Genomic DNA, 23527 nt, shown 5'->3' on the forward strand with positions numbered 1-23527 from the left:
GAAGCAGGAGATGGAGGGTCAAGGCCCCCTCACCCAGAGCAGATTTGAATCTACATTATCTCTAACTTCTCAGCACAGTGCTCCAGTGCTCGAACCCAGTGGTTAAACTATGTCTAAGGAGTCCGGAAAAGATTACTATAATCAATCAAAAGTATGTGAATAACTACATTTACAAATCAAAGCTGTCCACATCTCCATTCAAAATTTCCAAAGGGGTCCACACTTCTCTCTGAAAATGTTAGGGGTCCACAAATGAAAAAAGGTTGAAAACCACTGCTCTAACCAACAGGTCACAGCTCAGGCATCAGTTAACTCTTCCTCCTTAGCCATCGTCTTGAAGGGGGTCCCCTGGGAAGTCAAAACAGTGAGAAATGTGAGGACAGGAGAATATGAGTAAGCTTGAGGGCATGTTTACCTCAGTGAGGTAAATGGCCCTCAGGAAGGGAGGGGACTCCAGGGTCTACCCTGTAGCCTTGCTCCCACTGGGGCAGAAACTTCTCCAATGATCAAAGACTGTCCTCCTGAGTTGTTATAGGCCTTATGTTTAGGTACACAGGTACAGAGTTGCTTATTTGCCTGGCCAGAGCACAGCTGACTGAGGATGAGCTCCTACTCATCCTTGCTACACATGGAGTGGAATCACACACTGTATATAAGTGCCAAAGATAGCAGCTGGATGGGCAAGTGTCATTAGGAAGTGTGCCTGAAATAGGGTTTTGCCCTAAATCCAACTCCTCCACTGTTGTGCTGGAAATATTGAATAAAAGTATTTTCCTACCCCAGGAAGAGCCCTCTACTCACGTCAGTCCATTATCTCATCTGGGATCTTTTGTTCAAGAAAGTACCAGATCAGTAAATTCCCCCTTGTTCCCTTCCCCCTTGCTGCCTCTTGGCCTCCTCTGTGTCGTGGGTATGTGTTCTCTCTTACAGATTAACCGGTGCATTCGACTGGTTGCTGACATCCTCAATACATCATTTCTGAGCACGATGGTTTGTGAGTTAAAGCTATTGCCCCCCTCCTCGAGGATCTCTGATTCTACCTCCCTAGGCTTTGTAACTGGCTACATGGGCTGATTCTTGCAGCATAAAAAGGTTCATATTGGGTGAATACCACCCTTGGGCACTGGCTCCATGCAGAGCCTATGAATCACTTGAATATGATTTTAAGGGCTCACACCTGCTCTAAAGACGAAGCAGTCAGGGTTAAAGCTGAGATCACAGACATGAATACAGGACAGATCTACTCCCAAGCAGGAAGAAATGGATCTTTAGTGATAAGAATCCTTGGTGTTTGATTGAGAGAACTCAGAGAAGGCCATAAAGATATAGCCTGTTACAGGTCAGATTTCAGGACACTGCATTTCCCCAGGTACAATGCTTGTGTTTAAGTAGATGATCTTTCTTTTTCCTTTGAAGCTGCTGTCCCAGTTGGAACATTTGGAAGTATCCAGTACAATCTACTGGGCTCCCCACATGTGACCGATAGGTACTTTGAAATACCTTATCAAGTAAGTGATGTTCTTGGCTGCTGTTATTGAACCTCAGAGGGCAGGATGTTTTGTATAACTGCTAATTCTTCTCTACCCTGGTGATTAGTCCTATGACAAACATCCTCCCCTGCTGCAGTCTTGAAAAATGCACCTTGTGGCAGGCCTGAGTCTGTCCAGCAGGAGGCTTTGAGTGCAGCCCATGCTCTGCGATGCTTGTTGGAAAGCATGTCCCAAGTCCCTTTGTTCCTGGAACTAAATTAGCACCAGTTTTATTTTGTTTATTTTGTGGCTCCCTGGTTCCTGACTGGACAAATTACCTAGAATTGGTGTTCTGCTTGTGTACTGGTGTTTCTATACAGAGCTGTATCTGTCCCTTCTGCAAGTCCTTGCCCCCAATGGAGCTATCTTGCAGGACTTGGTTTCAGTGGGGTGGGTTCCTCTAGTCACCAAATCAGTCATACACACACAAATTAATGTGACATGCCTGAGCTGGCTGGGTTGATCAGCATGGACAGGCTGACACCCTCATATGCCAGGAATCAGTTCATTAAGGTAACAATAAACTGCAGTCAGACACAAGAACACAGGTAAACAGAATACCTCTGAATCCAGCTGGGTGTCCAGCTGACACCCTCGTGGGCCAGCATTCAGTTGATTAGGGCATGTCTGAGCCAAACTGGGTCAATCAGCCTGTACAAGCTGATCCCCTTACGTGTTTCAAACTCAGGATGTCTCAATCTTTTGCCTTAACTGTCCTAGTAGTGGTAGCCTCTTGATGAGCAGACCCCACGTATTTCTGGGCTTCACAGGGATCTTTAGCTTAAGTAAAAGAGGCGTTGCTGCAGAGCGAGTGGGGAAGGAGAAGTAGAGGAGGAAACATACACCCAGTTATTACCAGTTTGACTATAAAAGTTATTTATTGCTAAATATATGAAATGTATAATGGTGCTAGTAATAATAGATATGCAAAGGAAAACAATTACAGTACTACCCTGGTTTCAGTAAGTATTTGGGGAAACTTATCTCAAGCTTAACTAATACAATCCAGGTTCAGAAATCTATGCCTAGAGGGAAGAGAAAGAGAGAGCGAGAGCTGGGAACTCACCAGTCCAAGACACTCGGGTTCCAGTGCTGATAGGTAAAGTTCTTAGCACAATCCTTGAAGGGAAACAATCTGTTTTTTCCAGCTTCTCGGAAACAACAGTGGATGGTGTCAGAGAGATTTCTCTTGAAGCACACAAGTTGCTGCTTTTAAAGATTTTTATTCCCTCAGTTCAGCTTCTTCAAAGCATTTGTTGAATTGTGTAAATAATTGTCTTTTCTATTGACAAGGGGTTATCTGATTTGGAACATCTCAAGAAACTGATCAATAACCAGGAAAACATAAGGTTAAGGAGTAACCGGACACTTAGGAGCCAGCTTGAAATTCTTATGGATAGCAGATATACTGGATGGGATACCTCATTGTTTCTTCAGAAACAACGGATAGCTTGCAGTGTCAAGTTTTTGTATTTTTACCTGTTGTGAATAGGCCTCAGTTTAGTATGACTTTTCCAGACCTTACTGTAGTTTTTTAACAGGCTTAAGGGAATTATTGGAGTGTTCATAAACTTTGTGGGGAGGACTTCCACCAGTCATTCCAGGAAAAGTATTACAGCATTTGTGGTCAGGGCTCCAACGGGCTGGATGCTGTGGTGAATCCTTGGCCATTGTTCAAATATTGCCCATACCACTTCTGACTCGGCTTCTTTTGCCTCATCATTCCCTAACCCAGCAACTGAGTTTTAGTCAATCAAGTTTAAATAGTCCTCCCATAGTCAGACCGGGGAATGTATGGCCCAAGATGCCTATTAAACTTTACTTCTGCTTAGTTCTGGTTAGATGAGGGGTGTGTGTGTGAGGGGGAAATAGAAAAAGTCCTTTGTAAATCCAGATTAGAATTGGTCTGATACATGCTGAGCTGGGTGTGTGTAAATGTGGGTTGATTAGCATTTGGAGCACAGATTCCCCATCATGCAGCACTCCCCTGCTTCTCTGATCCCAGAATTCACTGTGGTCTTTGCTTTGGGCTTTCTGTTCTGCCTCTCCCATGTAAATGAATGGTCATCTGGTTCCATTTCGGATGCAAATGAGACCTAGGGCAGTTGTTTCACTCTCCTCACCCTTATCTGGAGGGCTTTAGGTGCGTCTCCCACTGCATCTTCATTGTCTTTTGTAATCAGTTCTTGTTCAGGTAGAGAAGGGGAAAATTCTTTCCAAGTCAGACAGGCTGCGTCTTGTGCCAGGGTTCCCCAAGAACATGGAGCTGAGAGGTAACAAGGCTGAAGTCATTGTGGAACCCCTGGTGAAACTCTTCTGCAACTTGTGGGGCTCTGGAGAAGTCCCTGAGGACTGGAAGAGGCCAATGTTGTCCCCATCCACAAGAGGGGCAGGAGGGAAGACCTGGATAGTTATAGGGCAGTCAGCCTAACTTCCATCCTAGGTAAAGTCCTAGAAAAGTTCATCAAGGAGTCTATCTGCAATGAGCTTGCAGAAGGTAAGATTCTGAATGACAGCTAGCATGGCTTCATCGCAGGCAAGTCTTGCCTTACCAACCTCATCTCCTTCTATGACCAGGTAACTTGCTGCCTGGACACAAGAGAACATGTGGACATTGTATACCTAGACTTACAAAAGGCCTTTGATCTAGTATCCCACGATGTCCTCACAAGAAAATTGGAGGATTGTGGACTTAATTCCTAGATAGTCAGTTGAGTGAGAAACTGGCTGCAGGACAGAACCCAGAGAGTCGTAGTGAACGGGTCTGTGACATGCTGGTGAGAAGTGGGCAGTGGTGTCCTGCAGGGGTCAGTGCTTGGTCCAGTACTTCATTATCTTTATTAATGATTTGCATGTGGGGGTGAAGAGCTCACTGGCCAAGTTTACATACAACACCAAGTTATGGGGAAGCATGGTCATGCTTGAAAATAGTCTACAGTTACAAGCAGACCTAGACAGGCTAGCAAGTTGGGTGGATTGGAACCTGATGAAGCTCAACACTGAGAAATGTAAAGTACTCCACCTTGGGACAAGCAACCTCTGACACATCTATTGGCTTGTCGGCACCAAACTGACTAGCACCACAAATGAAAAGGACCTGGGGGTAACAATTGACCACAGTATGAATATGAGCCAGCAGTGCAAAGCTGCAGCTAGTAGGGCAAATAACTCCGGCATGCTTCAATCGATGCATCTCCAGAAACCAAGGAGGTGATTCTTCCACTCTACTCAGCACTGGTGAGACCACAGCTGGAGGACTGCGCCCAGTTCTGGGCACCACGCTTTAACAAGGACGTGGGCAAGTTTGAGAGAGTCCAAAGAAGAGCCACCCTTAGGATCAGACTCTTAAAAGGCAAGCCATAAAAAGAAAGGCTGAGGGATCTGGGACTCTTCAGCCTGAGGAAAAGAAGGCTGAGAGAGGACCTGATAGCAGCTTACCACTACTCTAGGGGAGTACATCAAGGGCTCTGTGAGTAACTGTTCACCAGGGCACCTGAGGAGAAAACCAGGAGTAATGGCCACCTTGGGCAACTGATGTCACCTTAGCCAAGGGGGGTATGTGCCCCCTCCCCGCGACCAGTCAGTGACTGGAGGGGGGTGTCCCCCTGCCCCCTGCTGCCAATCTTGCCGACTGGGAGGATCCCCCTGCAGCAACACTTACCGACCAGCAAGCAGCCATGCTGCTCCCAAAAATGGCCTTGGCACTTCCGGAAGTGGCCACAGCTTACATCAGGTGCTTGCACTCCCTGGCCGGTGCTCACAGGGGGGCACCAGTGCTCCCACCTGCCCCCCTCACCCATCGCCTAAGTGGGGAGCGCAGCCGGTCAGGGTGTGTACCAGCACTGTCAAGGGGCGCACGTGCACCCCCATGCACCTCCTACGCATCACCACTAATGGTTGCAAATTCCTGGAAGATCAACTCAGGCTCAACATTTGGAAAAACCTCTTCACGGTCAGAGTGTCCAGACTGTGGAATAAGCTCCATCCAGAGGTGGTGCAATCACTTACCCTGCAAATCTTCAAGAGGAAACTAGACAGTCACCTTGCTGGGGTCACTTGACCCTCAGTTATCTTTCCTGCTTGGTGCAGGGGGCTGGACTTGATGATCTTCCGAGGTCCCTTCCAGCCTTACAGTCTATGACTGGAGGCATCCTTTGGCACAAGTCCAAGTCAGGCTCAAACACATGCCTTTGGAACTTCTCCTTCTTGCCTTGTCCACTCTATCACCCCCATTTTAGTCAAGTAGGTTTGCATTTTAAGTCTGTGTCCATAAACAGCCTTCCAGGCAGGAAGGCTGTTGATGCTAAAATCATCTCAGGGGGAATCTGCTGTCACTATAATGATGGGAGCTAACCTTTTTGGCAGGTGTGCCACAAATTAGCCCTGTACCCTCCTTAATTTGATCCCTTTCCCCTGCCCTAGATGCTGCTGTGCAGCCTGTCCCGTCCCTGATCATCTGTGCATCACACACAGAGGATGCCCATGCCACTTGTAGTACCTGTGCCACAGATTAACTACCTCTGGACTGTAATGTGATACTCTATTATAAGTAACTTGTGTTATATAAATCCATCACTTGTGTAATAAGGAGCTGCCCATACCATCAAAGGCCTCAGGCAGCACAGTGATGAGTGCAAGGTAAGTATCTGTACACAGCAGAAAAGAGTGTGAAGGCAAATTGGTATTCTGCACCATGGCCCATCTGCGCAGCTGTGGTGTCTGATCCTGAGTAGTCAGTTTCAAATCTATGCCAAACTGTGCTGTGTTTGAACTGGCTGCTTTTCTTATAAATACAGAACCTTTGCCATTTCAGCCATTTCTGTCTACACTCCCCAAACCATCTGATCTATCTCACACATAGAGCAAGATAGTCTGTCAGTATGAAGATGACAGACTGGATTCTTTCCTTTGATAAATGACCATGGCAGGTTAGGAACTGTGGCAACAGCTGATATTACCAGGCATATCCCTACATAGTAAAGGATAAGTGGTGCCATAATGACAGTAAGGTACTTACCAATTACCACCATAGATAAAATATTGATTCTTCTACCTTCTCTGAGCCCAGAATTGCGAGGCTTAGTCCCTCATTTGCTTTCCCCACTGGCTGCAAAGATAATTGTGGCTTTGGACCTTGGGAATCTTGATTTGCCATGAGCCTTTTGGGTGAAATGGCCAGGAGTTTTGCACAACTTGGGTGCTTTAAAATGTCAAAAGCAGCCTCTTTACCTCCAGGTAACACTTGTGAGCAAAGGGGTAAGTCTTATATCAAGGATGTGAAAAGAAACATACACGGCTGAGGGAGAGTGTGGTATTGTCAGTGTGTGTGAGTCTTGTGCATGCAGAAAAAGTGTGGCACCTGGAGGTAGAATGATGTGTCTAGAAAAGGGGAAGAACATAGGCATTCATTAGAGAGGGATTGTCCACTGAGAAGAGGTCATGGGCTGAAGGGGACCATGGTCCCTAAACATGAGTACCATGAGGGTACCAGGAGCTGATGCTCCCAACAGTGTTCAACCTGTTTTTTACATCCTGTGTGAGGTTTCTGAAAGATGCCCCCTTGTAGACCCCTCCCTCAGCTGGGGACTCCACCTAATGAGCTTGGCTGAGAAGCATTGCTAATTGGCTCTAGCTTCCTGTGGGTGTGAGTTATGGATCATGAGAAGGCAACAGTGCTGCCTACTAATTGATATTAAAACCAGTAAATTTCCAGGTTAAGTCACTCCTCAGAGGGTTTCATGGAGCTTCTTTGCTTTTCCTTCAATCCAACAGGCTTCATTTCAAGCATTCCTGCCTGGAGCTCCCTCCAGCTCTCTGCCCTTCAGTGTCACTCCACTGCCCAGTACCAACTTCCAGCTAGCCCTAAGCAAGGACTTCATCAGCAATGGTATAGCTGTTCTGACTGGTGCTGCCAGTGTCAACGTCACAAACCAAGGAGGGGTAAGATGGTGGTAACATCACATGTATGTCTATAAAAAAAAATTTAAAAAATGACTGTGCTTCTATAGAGGGCAGGCACAGACACCTGTGGGCTTGCCTGGTCTTAATGCATATACAGTCCATGCCTAAGGAACAGCATAATGCTGTGCTTAAAGGCCATGGTGTGCTATGGGGTAGCATTTGACTGCAAATCATTTTTTTCCTGTGGTTCTATTGCCATCAAGGGGCTGTATAATGAGAAGTTGCCATCTCCTTGGGGACTGCCCATAAGTTGAAAGAACATATGGAGAACATGTTTGAGTTGGAACTAAATTTTTCCTGCCTAGTTGTAACCTGAACCCTGTTTGCTTCTCAAACACACAGCTGTGATCCCACAACGTATCTTTTAGGGGCCTGCTAGGAAGAGGCAGAGGTGCAGTATGGGCCATCCTGCCCAATGAGGAGAGGCTGCAAATCCTTCAGAGTTCCTTGATGGGATGGCCAAGGGCCTGTGTCACGTAGAACTTGTACTTGCTGCAGATGAGTACATAGTGACCCAGTACATCCTTTCCTCCCTTCTGATAATTAAAGAATGTGGCTGAGAAGGGACAGTTATTTTCATGGACACAATGTTTGTAAACATTCTAGAGTAGAAACAGATGCCTCCAGCTGACTGACACTGTCTTTCCTTCATTAGAACCAGCTAATGATGTTGAACCTGGCAGGTCTGATTCCTGAGGTTAGTGAATTTCACTCTTAAACTTCTCCATGGAAATGGTTAAGCATTGAACCTTGTATGTTTAGACCTATGCTCCCTATGAACAGACCCTAACGAGTCATTTCACTGCTACAGTTTCTTCCTGGCTGGGTACAAAACTTTCAAGGTGAGGCATTCAGGAAGGCACATACTTCTAGCACTGGGACACAACTGTTGTGATTGTATCCACAGGGCACATCTACACATGCAGTTAATGTGCCAGAATTTTCTGGTCAGAAAATTCAGGCTCATTAATGTGCTCCTGAATGCATATCTACATGCGCACCCCTGTCAGAAGTAAATTGTGCCTGACAGGAGCAGCTCAATCCCGGGCTGTTCCTGCCCTGCTTTGCCCCCCTGCAGCAGCCAGGGGGAGCTTTAGGCTTCCCTGGGTGCCAGCTGCAGCATTGGCAGGGGGCCCAGGGGCTGGTGCCAATCTCCACCAGGTGGGGAGAACTGTATTGGCTGCAGGGGCATCTGTCTTGCCCCAGTAGCTGGCACAGCTCTCCTGACCACATAGGGATCAGGATCAGGACAGCTGCTCCTGCATCGGGGCTTAGCCAGCCAGGAGTGGGTCCCCTGCTGCCTGAGCTGACCAGGAGTAAATTGTTAGTGGGCATGTCTACATGAGTTGCTATGGCACAGTAGCAATGAGCTCATTGCTACCATGCAGTAGCATTGTTGAGCACTAACTGTGTAAAAATGATACTGCGCAGTAGTAATGAGTTTGCTGCTACTGCATAGTAGCATCGGGGGAAAAAACATGCAGTGATGGTACTGTTCAGTAACACCGGTTACTGCACATTTAGTCCTTGCTTATGCAAGTACTAAATGACTGTGCAGTAACAACTGCGCAGTCCACCACTCCTGCAGACATGGCCAGTGTCTACACATGCACTATGGTGCATTAACTAATGCACCATTTATTTATTACCTGTATGTGTTGGTATTGGCAAACAGAACATTAGACTAATTTAATGTGCAATAAGTCCCACACACGTGTAGATGGTGATACTTTACTGGGTATTAGATTAGTCTAATGCACAGTAAAGCATCTCATATAGATGTGCCCACAGTCTTTTTAAATGCATTAATAAAAGAGATGCATAAATGACCTTGGAGTTTTATAGTTGCTTTTGTATGACAATCTGGCCCTTGCAATTTGAATTCTGCTGGAAGAAGTATCCAAAAACCTAAATATTCTTCAAAACTTCTAGGTTTTTTGAGTCCAAAATGGGGCTCTCAGTCACATCTAAGGTCTTCTTCAGCAAAGATTAATGTGGCCTGGCCTTTCTTCAGCTACAATTAAAATGTCCAAAGCAAACAACTTGGTCAATTTTTTTCTGGATGAAAAAAACAAGAATTTTGTTTGCAAAATATCCATCTGTATTATCCAAGCAGCTGGAGAAGTGGTTGAAAACATTGATTCAAAATCCTGATTTATAGTTTTGTGGAATATTTCCTGTATTTCAAACATCCCTAACAAATAACAATAATAAACTAACTGTGAAGTTCAGAACTTTAGGAAGAAACAGGCCTTAAGAACTGCACCAAGATCAACCTTTTTTAGGCCTCTAACAGCTTTTGCTCTTCACTTGGTCACACCTGCTGAAACCCCATGGAGATAAAGGCAGAATTTAGACAATGTTTTGTCATTAAGACAGGGAAGATATGTGGCATTTCTAACTTAAAGAAATATTCTTTGAAAGTCCAGATTCAACACAATGCCTACACAACACAACAATGCTCACTGTAAAACTTCTTCATTTGTCAGCCAATGTAGCAACAAATGACTGAGAGAGACTGTCATTGAGACCACATGCAACATCCAAGTGGGACTGAACAACTACACACAACTGCCACCTAATAGCCTTCCCTTCACTCTCTGCTCTTTATATGGAAAAACAATACCTTCCAAAAGCTGCTATAGCTTGAGTAACAAGATCTGGGTTATCAGTTGTTACTAGGACTAGATTTTCAGAGAACCGCAGTACTCCATGTGCTGAATTCTCTTGAAAATCCGGTTGTGAGAAGGCAGAGAGCATTCCAGAATTAAAGCCATTGGTGGAAGAACAGGCTCTGATATGGTTTTGAGATGGTCCGTAGGGATGGCCAACAGCAATACCTATCTCGGTTACTGCAGTATGAAATCTGTGATACGTGTTAATATATCTTGACTACCCAACTGTATTTGTGCCTCTCCTTCCAGCTTTCTGAGCTCTTCCGAACTTCTAAGCCACTTGTGGTAAAAATTAAGGGTGTGAACTCCCCACTGGTTTCTCTTGAGAAACAGAGCCCCAAGGTGCAGCAAACTCTGTCCATTAAGATCTTAGCACCCAGACAACTTGTTCTACATGTGGAAGTTGTAAGTATTGACATAAGACATCTACAGGCCACCCATCAACAATATTGGAGTTCTGTCAAGCTTCTTTTGAGGGTGGAAAGTGGGGAATTTTCCACTATCCAGAGTATTTACTTACTGGCTGTAAATGCTGAGTGATTTCCTACCCAAAGGTTGTCATTTTCTGTATCTCTCTTGGCTTTCAACTAAATATATCCTAGCACATTGTGCAGCTGGTGCAGCAGCCCTTGGGACCGTTTTGTGATTTCCCTCAGTGCTCTGGAAATTAATCCTCAGCCTATAGCCTCCATATTCTCTGCTTTGCAAGTTCCAGAAAGACTCAAATCTGCAACATGCCTCTGGGGACATGATTGTTCTCAGCTCACCTGTACTGTGATGTGGCAGCAGTAGACTGGGGCACTGGGAACAGCTGCCTACATAACCCATCTCAGGAGAAAAAAGTACCTTAGGGCAAGATATCCCTACTGAGGCCAGCAAGGGCAGGACAATCAGTGGCCATATTCCATTTCACTCCATGACTGTGAGGATCTCTGTAGCAACAGAGATGAGTGGAAAATTAATGTACTGAAGCCATCTCTGTTGTACCCACAGCCCACCTGCCTATCAATAAACACTTTATTGAAGACCAGTGTGCCCATAACACCAAAAACACAGCCACCAGGAACAAAATTATGTGCTTTCTAGTATCCCTGCTTTCTCCCCTGCCACGACAGGCTTCAAGGAGGAAAGAGGTCTGCTCCAGTTTGAGCTGAACCATTGCAATGTTAACCTTTGTCACCGACCCTTTTAATTGTGATTTCAGGCTGTTGTCTCCGGGATCCAGTTTTCTCTTGTTAATGGCACGCTGCTGATTTCTTTATCCCAGGACAGGTATTTATCAAACCAGGTTCTGCCCCAGCTTCAGTGAGTTCATGCTAGTGCCACAGCAGAAACTGGGAATGTAATGGTCAGTAGCAAGGCCTGGATTTTCAAAGGAATGTAGGCAGTTTGGATGCCCAATATACCCCCTTGAAAATCTCAACTCAGAGGATTTGCACACAAAGGAGGTCACATCCTACCAACAAAAGGTACTTAGCAATCTCTGAAAAGGATCACAGAGCCGCACTCTCAAGTGGTGCAAATGGGTGTAGCTCTGTGGAAGTCACTGGAGCTGCCAGTGTTAACCTTGCGCCCAGCTCTGAGTTGGCCCATAACCTACATGGTTATGAATATGAAATCTTAAAACTCCTTGATGACTAATAATTTTATCATGCCCTGGGGGGAGTTTAATTCACTACTACATTGGAGCCAGGTTATAATACAGAATATGCCCTTGCAGGGAGGAGTGGGGGCATCATGGTAACCCTTACACTGCTGCACCTACTACAATGGCTGTGAGTGCTGCACATGTACCCATTATTCCCCATCTAAAACAAATGGGTAGGGACAGGCTGGATCCTTGCTGCAGTCCCTCAGATGCAGGCTAGCCCAGCTGAGCCAGCATGCTGGAAGGAGGATAGGAATTCATTGCTAGGAGAGGCCAACAGTGTATTTTTATCCTTTCAGCTCTCAGCTACCAAACCAGTGTTGGGCAGCTCACTGCAGATGTAAGGGAGGGAATGCACTTTCCTTTAACCCCTGATCACTGCAGGCACAGTTATGCAATGTTTCCTGTACAAGTCCCAGTATAGCAATCAGTACCTGAGCTACAGGAGCCACAACTACCTTGAGTGTTTTCAAAAGCAGGATACATGAAAGGTACACATCAGTTCTTCTGGCTCCCTCCTGATCAATTTTGCTGTGTGATTTCAAGGCATTTTCTTAGTGCCCCTTTTGCTAGTATAATTCAGTATGGCTACAGCCCTGTAAATCAAAAGACCCAGTTATTTCTGTTCAGGATGCAACCCTAACGATTCACTTGATAATTAGAACTGATGTAAACTTCAGCTTCTTTTTGTCAGCTGACATGTCCAGATACCACTGATACATTTTAAAATAAATCTTAATCTTAATTTCCCTTCAAGTCTCAAGACATCCAGTGTCATGTACCCAAACACATGCCTACATCCTAGATTCAAATGCACTTAACATGCACATAGGCTGTGCCTAATTCACACACAGATGCTCATCCCATGTAACTGCTTTCACCATGCCTACTCACCCTAGACAAATACCATACACATGCAGAATGCCAAATACACACAGACATGCAACACCCAATTCCCTGAACATGGCCTGTCCTACCTATAACATTTCTTCACTCACATATATCCCCATTAATGGTTGTGACCAATGCAAATACTGTGAGGTCCAGTCCTAGAATGTGCCATGGTGCCTTCATTCTCTTCTTCCTGTCACAGGCTGTATCTGGCTCCTGAGATGGCTTTCTAATACCATGCTTGGAGGACTTTTTTTTCTCGTATCATTTAAAATCTTAAAGATGTTATACCCTTGCACCAAAAGATGGAAATATTTAGGCCTGAGCTATGGCTGGGTGGGTGAGGGTGATGGGGAAGTGATGCATGAAAGCAGCTGTTCCTCTCCCCAGCTGATTTCCCCAGTAGTAAGAATCTGAAGCAGCTGCTCCCTGACAGCTTACACCTGACTATATGACATGCTGGGTCTTTTTATTTTTCCTGTAGCTTCAACATAGTCCAGAATAAGTCACCTATTGGCTCCATCAATGTAAGTTCCAGATTTCAGACCTGCCTCAAAAATCCTACAAGGAAACATTTGGGTCTCCTGGCTCTTGTGATGTGTTAGTTTTGAATTGTACAGTTTGCTGGCCTAAGAAAAGAAGGCTGTCAGGGAGTTTGTGACAGTCCTTCCTGGATTAAGTTCCCATCCCTTTCTCATCCTTCTTCCTCCTGAGATTTTAACATAGTTAGAATACCTGTTCCTCTGCATTATGCTGTATATATCTAGTGCCTCAGGAGTCCTGCTGGTCACCTGCAAGAGCTAGGAAGAATTATTTGGCTGCTGGGGTTTGTTGTATTTTGGTTTTGTTTCTCCTTCCTCTGAAGCTCTGGTTGCCCATCACTGCTACAGGTGGGAGACTGAGAATGGCTTGGAAGCAATAGCACTTCCAGTAGTATTTAAAAACCTCTCTGGTCTTGGGCTGGTGTGTCTTGCTCATGCCATGTGTTGCTCCTACTATGTCCTTCCTAATACCAGGTGGTCAGGAAGGCATTTTCCCTCAGGTCAGATTGGCAGGATCTACTGGGGGTGTTTTGCCTTCATTCACAGGGTGGGGCACGGTCCAGTTCCTAGGATCATAGAAGCATATTTTACCTATCTAATTTCTTGCCATTGCAGGGGCTCAAGATGTTGGTTGTGCCCTGTGACTCTTTTGTTGTCTTTCTGTGGCACACTTTTTGTTTTTTTTGGATTTTCTCTGTTTATCCTAAAGATCCCAAGGTGGTGTAGGGTGTTGGGAACACTTTGTGACCATGAAGGGGGCATGTGTGAGGGGTGGGAGTGGTTGCTCTTGAGGGCTGTTTTGAGCTAAATATCAATTGCATGGAGCCTGTGATCTCAAGGGACTGAATCTGATGCTCACTTTGTCCCTTCCAGCCCTGTGTTCCTGTCTCTTCCATTCTGGGGTTCAGGTCAGGGTTGTTCTTTGCTTTTGCACTCTTTCTTCTCATGGAAGTATTTTTAAATTCCTCTTATGAAATGTCTTTATTTGGTTGTATGGCAGAGGTGCTGAGCCTGGGACCCTCTGTGCCTGGCACTACAAAGCCACATAGGCAATGGCAGACACTGTCCTGCAGAACTTACAGAATCCATAAACAAAAAAAGGGCAGGGAAGGATATGGGAACAGATGGGGCAGTGACTACTCCAAGGGGTCAAGTGCACCAGTGGCACAGATGCAGTCAGACCATATGAGCCCTGTCTCAGTGCTCTCACCACCAAATGGTGTTGCCTCTTGTAACAGACAGCTCCTTTTATCCCCACTGTGGGCATCTACACAATACATTAAATGTACAGTAGACTAATTCTATTGTTCATTAGCACATCATGGCAAAAGCTGTGCTATTGAGCTAATGCACAGTAGAATTAGTCTACTGCGCATTAGTGCCACTTAAAAGTGTGCACTGGCATTACTGCACAATAGTGCTGTTTACTGCACATTTAGTTTAGTGCCTGCAATTACAGGCACTAAACTAAATGCGCACTAACCATGGCGCGTTAATGCACATGTAGATGTGCATAATCCAGGGTCTGGGAGGGGCTAACATCCTGGCTCTGCTGTATACTATGACATGAGACTATCACTGCAGCTTTCAAAGATGGGATCTAAGCACCACACAGCTCTCTACCCCCACAAGTTTTGCGGGTGTCTAGATGTCAGCTCAGGCTGATCTGTGGTGACAGAGGCACTTGCTGAATTCCCTCCTTCTGTTCCAGGCCCAGACCTTCCATAGATGGATCAAGGACCTTCTCCAGGATAGGTTCCTGCCAACCATGAATGGTAAGAGCAGAGAGATATAGTGGGAGCTCATAGCATTCTGAGTAGACTGGTGGCTGGTGGATGTGGGGAGCCAGCATGACCCCGATGACACCTGCTGAAAGGGCAACAGGGACCTAAAGCAGTAGAGGCATTTGAAGTGAATGTTTTCTAAAGTCATGAAAGAAGCAAGACAAAATGCCCTGTGGACTGAAATGCCTCTGACAAGCATGGACAATTTTCTTGCCTCTTGCTCATGGTTGTAGCCTTATGATTCTCCAGGGATGTCAGCAGGTCCCTGCTCCATTATCCAAATGAGGAATGAGGTTGATTAAATGACGGGTCCAACATCACACCGGATGTCTGTGGCAAAGAAGAAATTAAATGCAGGCCTCCAGCCCTCAGCCACCAAGTCGCCCTTCTTTCCTTTGGATGGCAATGACCATTCTTGCTCCCTTGACAGTGTGTCATGTCCCTTTCCTGGAGAGGTAGTTCCACAGCCCATTCTCTACTGAGGCAGATGAAAAGGGGCCAGCCACTGCCAGCTGCAAATGGAGTCAATCAATGTGGGCTAATATAAGCAGCTGGACCCAAACTGCTGTGCTCAGGCTAGAACAGCTTTTGGCTACCCCAGAATGCTGGGATAGTTGGATACAGGATTTTGGTTGAGTTTCATCATTCCTTCTCCTTGACCTCTCCTTAGAGAGACAGTAGCAGGCAAAGGCCTCTCACACATGGGTCATGAATGAGTTACTGGCATGAATGAGAGCTGCTTCTGAAAGTACAGGTTACAGGCTGATGATGGCATTTGTCTTCTCTAGATATGCTCAGTGCAGGGATCATTCTCCCTTCTGTGCTAAACACACAGTGGAGCAAGGTCAGCACTGCCATTTACCAGGTATGATGAGGACCTAGGGGCATGAGCCTTCACTTCCAGGAGGGAGAGGGATGGGGACATAGTGGGGAGATAGCCAGGCTGCTATGTCAGGTGAAGGGAGGGATGAGGGAGGCTACTGCAGGTGATTATTAGGAACTGTCCACTGCAGCTTGGAGTAGGTGGGAATGGTTTGGCTGCTCCTGCTATTGAGAGCTGCCACGTGCTGCTGATGGCAGCCTGAATAGTAGCTTTATGTCTAGTACGCTACCCATCACACTGCCTTGGATCATGGTACAAGAGTCAAGTTCAACTCCTATGTCAACATTTTCCAAAGTGGTCCCTGATTTTGAGGGCCTTGGTTTTGGGAGCCCCCATGCAGAAGGCAGGGAGTTACTTTGAACTCAAGAGGATAAATTATATGAATGCCATATGTTGTCCTTTCCATTAGGGTGGCCTTGTGATTTCAATGTGATTGACAAAGCGAGCACTACTCTCAAGAAAGCTGAGCAGTCACAGCCTGACCACCAGAAGGAGAACACCAAGAGTGACATGTTCCAAACCATTACACGGGATTTTTCCAGTTCTCTACATTAATCTCATCCATTCATCGCCTTGCAGGTTTTAATACATAGAAGATAGGAGGCCTGAGAGCTCACTTCTACGGAGACCACATTTCATGTACCACTTCTAATAAGTCACCTATAACCCATCTGCCCTGAGTGAGGCCCCTGTGGGCAGGGGAGGGATGTGCCTAAGCATGAGAAGGTCTTTTACTCTCCCGTGTGATGTCACCGTGTTTATGAAAAACCTCCCTGCTTCGGGCACCTTACCTAAAACCCATGGTTATCTCACTAGGGCAAAACCAGAAAATCCAATAAAATTAAATATGGAGATCACACTGGTCCAAGAGCCTTGGAGGAAGAAAAGTTCAAAGAGCTGTTTTACTGACAAAGATGGATGGGTTTGAATCAGATAATTCTGGTCTGGATTTCCAACTCCTTCTATTGAGTGGTGCTTTAGGGTTTTGGGTTACTACAGAGAGAAGGTACAGATCTTTATCTGGGATGTTCAAGCTGGGATCAAGGTTAAGACCCATTTTCATTTGTGAATGGTTACCTCTATAGCCAGACTAAAGTCAGTAGAAACAAGAGTGATTCATCAATCTGGAGCTGCAGGGGCAGAGACACAGTGTGGGCCTTCACCCCTTAGTCCTGCCTCCCTCTGCTGAGACACCAGTTTGGATGTAGATACCAGTTCATTAGGAACTATTAGAGGTGTAGCAGGGCAACACTGCACTCTGGGCAGCCACAGCACATGGGGCAGTGCCAGCTGCTGAGGCACTGAGACCAGCTTCTTATTTTTGCATCCTTCCTCCCTGAAGGACATTGCCTGGGGCAGCTGGCCTGGTTGCCCCCCACTCAGCTTACCCCAGCTCCTTTCTGAGAGGCTTCATGCAGCCATTAGCTGGTCCTGTCCATCCAGCTCATGTTTGCAGCACTGACTATCCCTGAATCTCCTGGGAATTTTCTCCCTGCTTAAACATGCCAAGTCCTTTTCACAGGGTTCTTTGTCAATGCCAGTATGACACTTTGCTCTGATGTCACCTAGGCAGGGAGCAGGCTGGCTGTCACTCCTGGATGGAAGGACTGCTTCATTTCTTATTCAGGAGATGCAGCAGCAGATTTCTGAGAGAGCAGCAGAGTTAGCAAGTGCCAAAGGCACTGTGGGGGGGATGCCCTGGAGTCCTGGCTTTTCTGACTTTCCTAACATTGACTTTACCTCCCACTCATGAAGCTGCAACAAACCTCAAGCAGTGACAGACACTTGTTGTGACTCTATTCCCCTGCCGCACCCTTAGCTCATGTCAGTAGCATCTGTGTCTTGCAGTCACAAGAATGTTCTATTGGTTTACTCTAGGGTGGGTTTGCAGGGATGCTGGCATGGTGGAAGAGCAGAGGAAAGAGAGAGGCGCTGGGGCAGCACTAACCTGGCTGGGTGGGAGCTAGCATGGTACACACAACAAAGGGCCTTGCAGTGCCCTCTGAGCTGTCGGCATCATCCTGCTCCCACAGAAATCAATGGGAGCTTGCCATTGGTTTCACTGGCACCAAGAACTAGCCTTTTTTCACCCCTGAGGAAGTGAAAGGGAACTAAACTAGGCCAAAATACAATAAATATCATTGTGATTTGGCAGCATCTGGACCAAAAGTCAGTCAGTTGTACTGCCAGCAGCTAGGAGCTGCAGCCAGACACGTGGACATGACATGTTTATACCCATGTTACTTATGTACATTTTGTGCACTGACATAAGGTAAACTGATGTCTTGAGGGGACAAATGACCAGCTCTCACAAGGCACCTGCTGCAGTAAGTGCCAGTTGGAGTTAGTTCATTGACTTCTCTGGGTCACCAATCTATGTCCTCTGCAGGGCCATGTGGGCTGCTGACATTTACCACCCTGGCACCTGCATGAGGGCAGTGGCAGGGGCACTCATGTATCTCAGCTGCTGGTAATCTAACCATTGCATTAGCTAATTCTACTTAGACCTAACTGATGAGGGGTTAAAATCCAGTGGCCTGCAGTGTCCTCTTTCCACTGTATTTCCATTATTCCTGTCACTAAAAGGGTTACACCAGTTGGACATTTTTAAGGCAGCTGGTATAAACAAGGTGTGCAAGTTGTGTCACATGATTTTACACCTCTTGCCAATTTGCACTTCCCAAGATTGCAGCCCATGCACTTTGGAGTGGGTATTTAGGTCTGATTCTCATTCACACTAATGCCCCTTTATTTGACATTAATCCTATAAAGGGTGCCCAAAGCAAGAAGGAATAACCCCTGGAGCCATGTGAAATGACCTTACTAAAGAAAAGCAGCAGAGTATCAGGCTAGGCACCTCCTGGACACATGGAAATAGGATGTGAAGGACAGTCTCCAAATCTGAGCACTCTGATTTTTCTATTATCACAAATGTTGCAGATTCAGAAATTGCAGATGCTACCTGTCTCTGGGTCGCTGTCAATTTGTAAAACAGATGGGCTTGCTGCATGGATTTCACAAATGGAAATGTGGCTTTTGAATCCGCCTTCAGAAGAAAACATACACTGTCACCTCAGTGCAGCTGTCAAAGTACTGCTAGGGGACTGGATTCAGGTCCAAATGGTGTGTGGGGTGAGGGTAATATATGGTTTGAAGAAAGCAACACCAATTTGACACTGACGTCATTAAAGCCTTTCATCCAGCTGGAGCCCTCCACACTTTTCAAATGTATTATACAAATGATGGGAATGTCTTTATAAAGACTTCACTGTTTTTCTCTTCTTTTAAAGGGAAGCCAGCTCTGGGGTGGAGCACAGCTGTATGCAGAGGGATTAGGCAGAACTTTTGGACAGCAAATGAAACTATCTGAGTTTAATGTTTCTGGTTAATTTAATTTGATAGATTTACATGTTGATGCACAGAACAAGGCAGCCCTGATAGCAACCGAACAACACTCCATCAGAATTTCAGGGTTCTTTTTCTAGTGATGTAGACCCATATGCCAAATCGCAACAGTGTTCATGGCCGGATTTGGTGTGCAGGGTCAGGCTGTGGCCAGATCTGACACTAGCCAGATCCCCTGTGTCAGATCTGGCCACAGCCTGACCCTGCACACCAAATCCGGCCATGATAGTGTGTGGGCTACAGCCGGAGCTGGAGTGTAGGTTGGTCTACAGCTAGATCCAGCATGTCAGGCCCTGCACAAGATCAATCCTACAGACTGAACCCCATGTGCTACCTGCAGACTAGCCCTGTGCCACTCGTCCGGCCTCTGGGGCCAGGTAGGGTAGTACTAAGCTTTTAGAGGTATTGTGGACAATGCACAGGAGGTTTTACAGAAACGGTAGGGAAGATAGTGACTGTGTCTCAAAGAGCCACATGATTTTCAGATATCAGTTAGTGCAAACAGGACAATCAAACAAGACATGCAAGTAGTTTTAACAGAGCTATTGATTTTCTTGCCTTCCAGTTACCTGTGATTCAGACTCTAGGATGTCTTGCAAACACTTGTTCTGAGCAAGATTCACAGCAAAGGGTCAAATTACCAGTAAAATAATCAATAACACTTGTCTGAAAATATCAGAAAAAGAGATTGCCTGTGAGTCACCCAAAAGGAATTCTATTCCTCAGAATTGGGTATCTGTCTGTGCCAGTGGTTAGAATCTGTCAGCAGGTTTGTCTGGGTTGCTAAACACACCCAAGACTAAAATCAGGCCAGCATACTGATGGCTTCCTTTTTCTGATTTTCATAGATTTCATAGACATTAGGGCTGGAAGGGACCTCGGGAGATCATCGAGTCCAGCCCCCTGCCCAAAGGGCAGGAAGTCAGCTGGGGTCATAGGATCCCAGCAAGATAAGCATCCAATTTACTCTTGAAGGTGTTCAATGTAGGTGCTTGAACCACCTCCGCTGGCAGACTGTTCCAGACCTTGGAGGCTCAGACAGTAAAGAAATTCTTCCTTATGTCCAGCCTGAAACAGTCTTGCAGGAGTTTGTGACCGTTTGACCTAGTCATCCCTTGGGGTGCTCTGGTGAACACACGTTCCCCCAGATCCTGGTGGTCACCCCTGATAAACTTATAGGTGGCCATCAGATCACCCCTGAGCCTGCGCTTTTCCAGGCTAAAGACTCCCATGGCTCTCAGCCTGTCATCGTAAGATCTGTTTTCCTGACCTCTGATCATGCGCGTGGCTCTCCTCTGGACTCTCTCAAGCTTCTCCACATCCTTTTTGAATTGTGGAGCCCAAAACTGGACGCAGTACTCCAGCTGCGGCCTCACTAAGGCCGAGTACAAGGGGAGAATGACGTCCCAGGATTTGCTCGAGAAGCATCTATGGATGCACGCCAGCATTTTGGTTGCTTTACTAGCCGCAGCATCGCATTGCAGGCTCATGTTCATCTTGTGGTCAATGATGACCCCCAAGTCTCTTTCTTCTGTAGTGCTATCCAACGTAGCACTGCCGAGCCTATAAGGGTGCTGCAGGTTTTTCCTCCCAAGGTGGAGAACCTTGCATTTTTCGGTGTTAAACACCATGAGGTTCTCGTCTGCCCATTTGCTGAGCTTGTCCAGGTCAGCCTAGATCACCCGCCTGTCTTTTGGCGTCGACGCTTTGCCCCAAAGTTTGGTGTCATCGGCGAACTTGGCCAGTCCACTCCTAACTCCAATGTCCACATCATTAATGAAGATGTTGAACAGTATGGGTCCCAGGACAGAGCCTTGAGAGACCCCACTGGTTACAGGGCACCATGATGAGTGACTGCCATCAATCACAACCCTCTGGGTCCGACCACGAAGCCAATTTCCCAGCCAGAGGATCGTGGTGGAGCTAAGGCCACAACTGGGCAGTTTGGCCAAGAGGTGATCATGGGATATGAGATCAAAAGCTTTTTTGAAGTCAAGATATATGACATCAATCTCTTCTCCCTTGTCCAGGTGATAGGTCACCTGGTCATAGAAGGAAATGAGATTGGTCAAACAAGACCTACCCACAACAAACCCAAGCTCAGCAAATGGGCAGACGAGAACCTCAGCAAATGGGCAGATGAGAACCTCATGGTGTTTAACACCGAAAAATGCAAGGTTCTCCACCTTGGGAGGAAAAACCTGCAGCACCCTTATAGGCTCGGCAGTGCTACGTTGGTTAGCACTACAGAAGAAAAAGACTTGGGGGTCATCATTGACCACAAGATGAACATGAGCCTGCAATGTGATGCTGTGGCTAGTAAAGCGACCAAAATGCTGGCGTGCATCCATAGATGCTTCTCGAGCAAATCCCGGGACGTCATTCTCCCCTTGTACTCGGCCTTAGTGAGGCCGCAGCTGGAGTACTGCGTCCAGTTTTGGGCTCCACAATTCAAAAAGGATGTGGAGTAGCTTGAGAGAGTCCAGAGGAGAGCCACGCGCATGATCAGAGTTCAGGAAAACAGATCTTACGATGACAGGCTGAGAGCCATGGGACTCTTTAGCCTGGAAAAGCACAGGCTCAGGGGTGATCTGATGGCCACCTACAAGTTTATCAGGGGTGACCACCAGGATCTGGGGGAACATCTGTTCACCAGAGCGCCCAATGGGATGACGAGGTCGAACGGTCACAAACTCCTGCAAGACCGTTTCAGGCTGGACATAAGGAAGAATTTCTTTTCTGTCCGAGCCCCCAAGGTCTGGAACAGTCTGCCAGCGGAGGTGGTTCAAGCGCCTACATTGAACACCTTCAAGAGTAAATTGGATGCTTATCTTGCTGGGATCCTATGACCCCAGCTGACTTCCTGCCCTTTGGGCAGGGGGCTGGACTCGATGATCTCCTGAGGTCCCTTCCAGCCCTAATGTCTATGAAATCTATGAAATCTATGAAACCCGTGCTGGCTATCCCTTAGGATGTTAGCCTGGGCCAGTCCCTCAAGGATGGCCTCCTTAATAAACTTTTCTAAGATCTTCCCCAGGATAGAAGTCAGGCTAATGGGCCTGTAGTTAGCCGGATCCACTCTCCTCCCTTTCTTGAAGATCGGCACCACATTGGCCTTCTTCCAGTCTTCGGAAACTACACCAGAGCGCCAGGGGTTTTCAAAGATCCGTGCCAGGGGCTGGGCTATGATGCTTGCCAGCTCCTTGAGTACCCTGGGGTGCAGATTGTCAGGGCCGGCTGACTTGAAGGTATCCAGCTTCTCAAGGTGTTCCTTCATGAGGTCAGCATTGATGGAGGCTAGGGGATCCCCCTCGCCCAGATTTCCCTGTCCCATAGCAGGCATGGGCATCCCATGGGACTGATGAAAGACTGACGCAAAGTACCTATTTAATAGGTTGGCTTTTTCCTGGGCGTCAGTTGTCAGTTGCCCCATCTGGTTTAGCAGGGGTCCAACATTGCCCTTGCTTTTCCTCTGGCTCCCCACATACCTGAAAAAGGACTTTTTGTTGTCCTTGATGCCTGAAGCTAGTTGGAGTTCAGTTGCAGCCTTGGCTTTCCTGGTTTGGTCCCTGCAGGACCGGACCAGCGCGGAGTAATCCTCCTTGGAGGTGAATCCCGTCCTCCATCCTTTGTAGGCTTTCCTTTTTAGCCACAGTAGGTCCGCTAGGTCTTTGGAGAGCCAGGGGGGCTGCTGTGCCTTCTTGCTGCCTTTCCTCCGTGTTGGAATAGATTTAACTTGTGCACTGAGGATTGCTTCCTTGAGAAGCAACCACTCTTTTTGAACTCCCATCTCCCTGGGGTCATGGTCCCTGAGGGCCTGACCGACTAGCCTCTTGAGCTTGTCAAAGTCGGCTTTTCTGAAGTCAAGGACTTCTGTGTTGCTGACTGACTTGCCAGCTTTACGGCAGATGGTGAAGGTGATCAGCTCATGGTTGCTGTCACCCAACTTCCCATCAATCACTAGGTCACCGATTAGGTCATCCCCCGTAGCCAGTACCAGGTCAAGCAGCGCTTTGCCTCTCATTGGCCCATAGACTTCTTGAGTCAGGTAGAGGTCATCCACGCACGAGAGAAAGCTTTGCGCCCGCTCAGATTTAGCTGAGTGATCTTCCCACGAGATGTCCGGGTAATTGAAGTCACCCATGACAACCAAGGTCCTGGAGCAAGCGGCCTCAGTCAGTTCCCGGGCGAACTCCTGGTCAAGCTCGG

General features: G+C 46.8%; 1 protein-coding gene across 1 annotated transcript; it reads left to right on the forward strand.

Moving 5' to 3' along the window:
* The first annotated feature begins 951 nt into the window (after nucleotides 1–951).
* LOC149856542 (BPI fold-containing family B member 4-like) lies at nucleotides 952–16609 on the forward strand. Its single transcript, XM_090020711.1, has 10 exons — nucleotides 952–994; nucleotides 1417–1508; nucleotides 7302–7469; nucleotides 8146–8187; nucleotides 10415–10570; nucleotides 11370–11437; nucleotides 13189–13231; nucleotides 14958–15021; nucleotides 15819–15895; nucleotides 16323–16609. Exons 1-10 carry the CDS (start codon nucleotides 988–990, stop codon nucleotides 16344–16346), a joined length of 741 nt encoding a protein of 246 aa, XP_089876837.1. The 5' UTR covers nucleotides 952–987; the 3' UTR covers nucleotides 16347–16609.
* Nucleotides 16610–23527: the final 6918 nt, after the last annotated feature.

The sequence above is a fragment of the Crocodylus siamensis genome, chromosome 10, assembly GCF_052110815.1.
Source record: "Crocodylus siamensis isolate JL-2025a chromosome 10, ASM5211081v1, whole genome shotgun sequence".
Lineage (NCBI taxonomy): Eukaryota > Metazoa > Chordata > Crocodylia > Crocodylidae > Crocodylus > Crocodylus siamensis.

Excerpts from the sequence above, each read along its gene's own strand:
- LOC149856542 (XM_090020711.1), top strand. Across the intron at positions 8,188-10,414 it reads TGGCAGGTCTGATTCCTGAG|CTTTCTGAGCTCTTCCGAAC; the intron begins GTTAGTGAATTT and ends CTCTCCTTCCAG. Across the intron at positions 15,896-16,322 it reads TCAGCACTGCCATTTACCAG|GGTGGCCTTGTGATTTCAAT; the intron begins GTATGATGAGGA and ends CCTTTCCATTAG.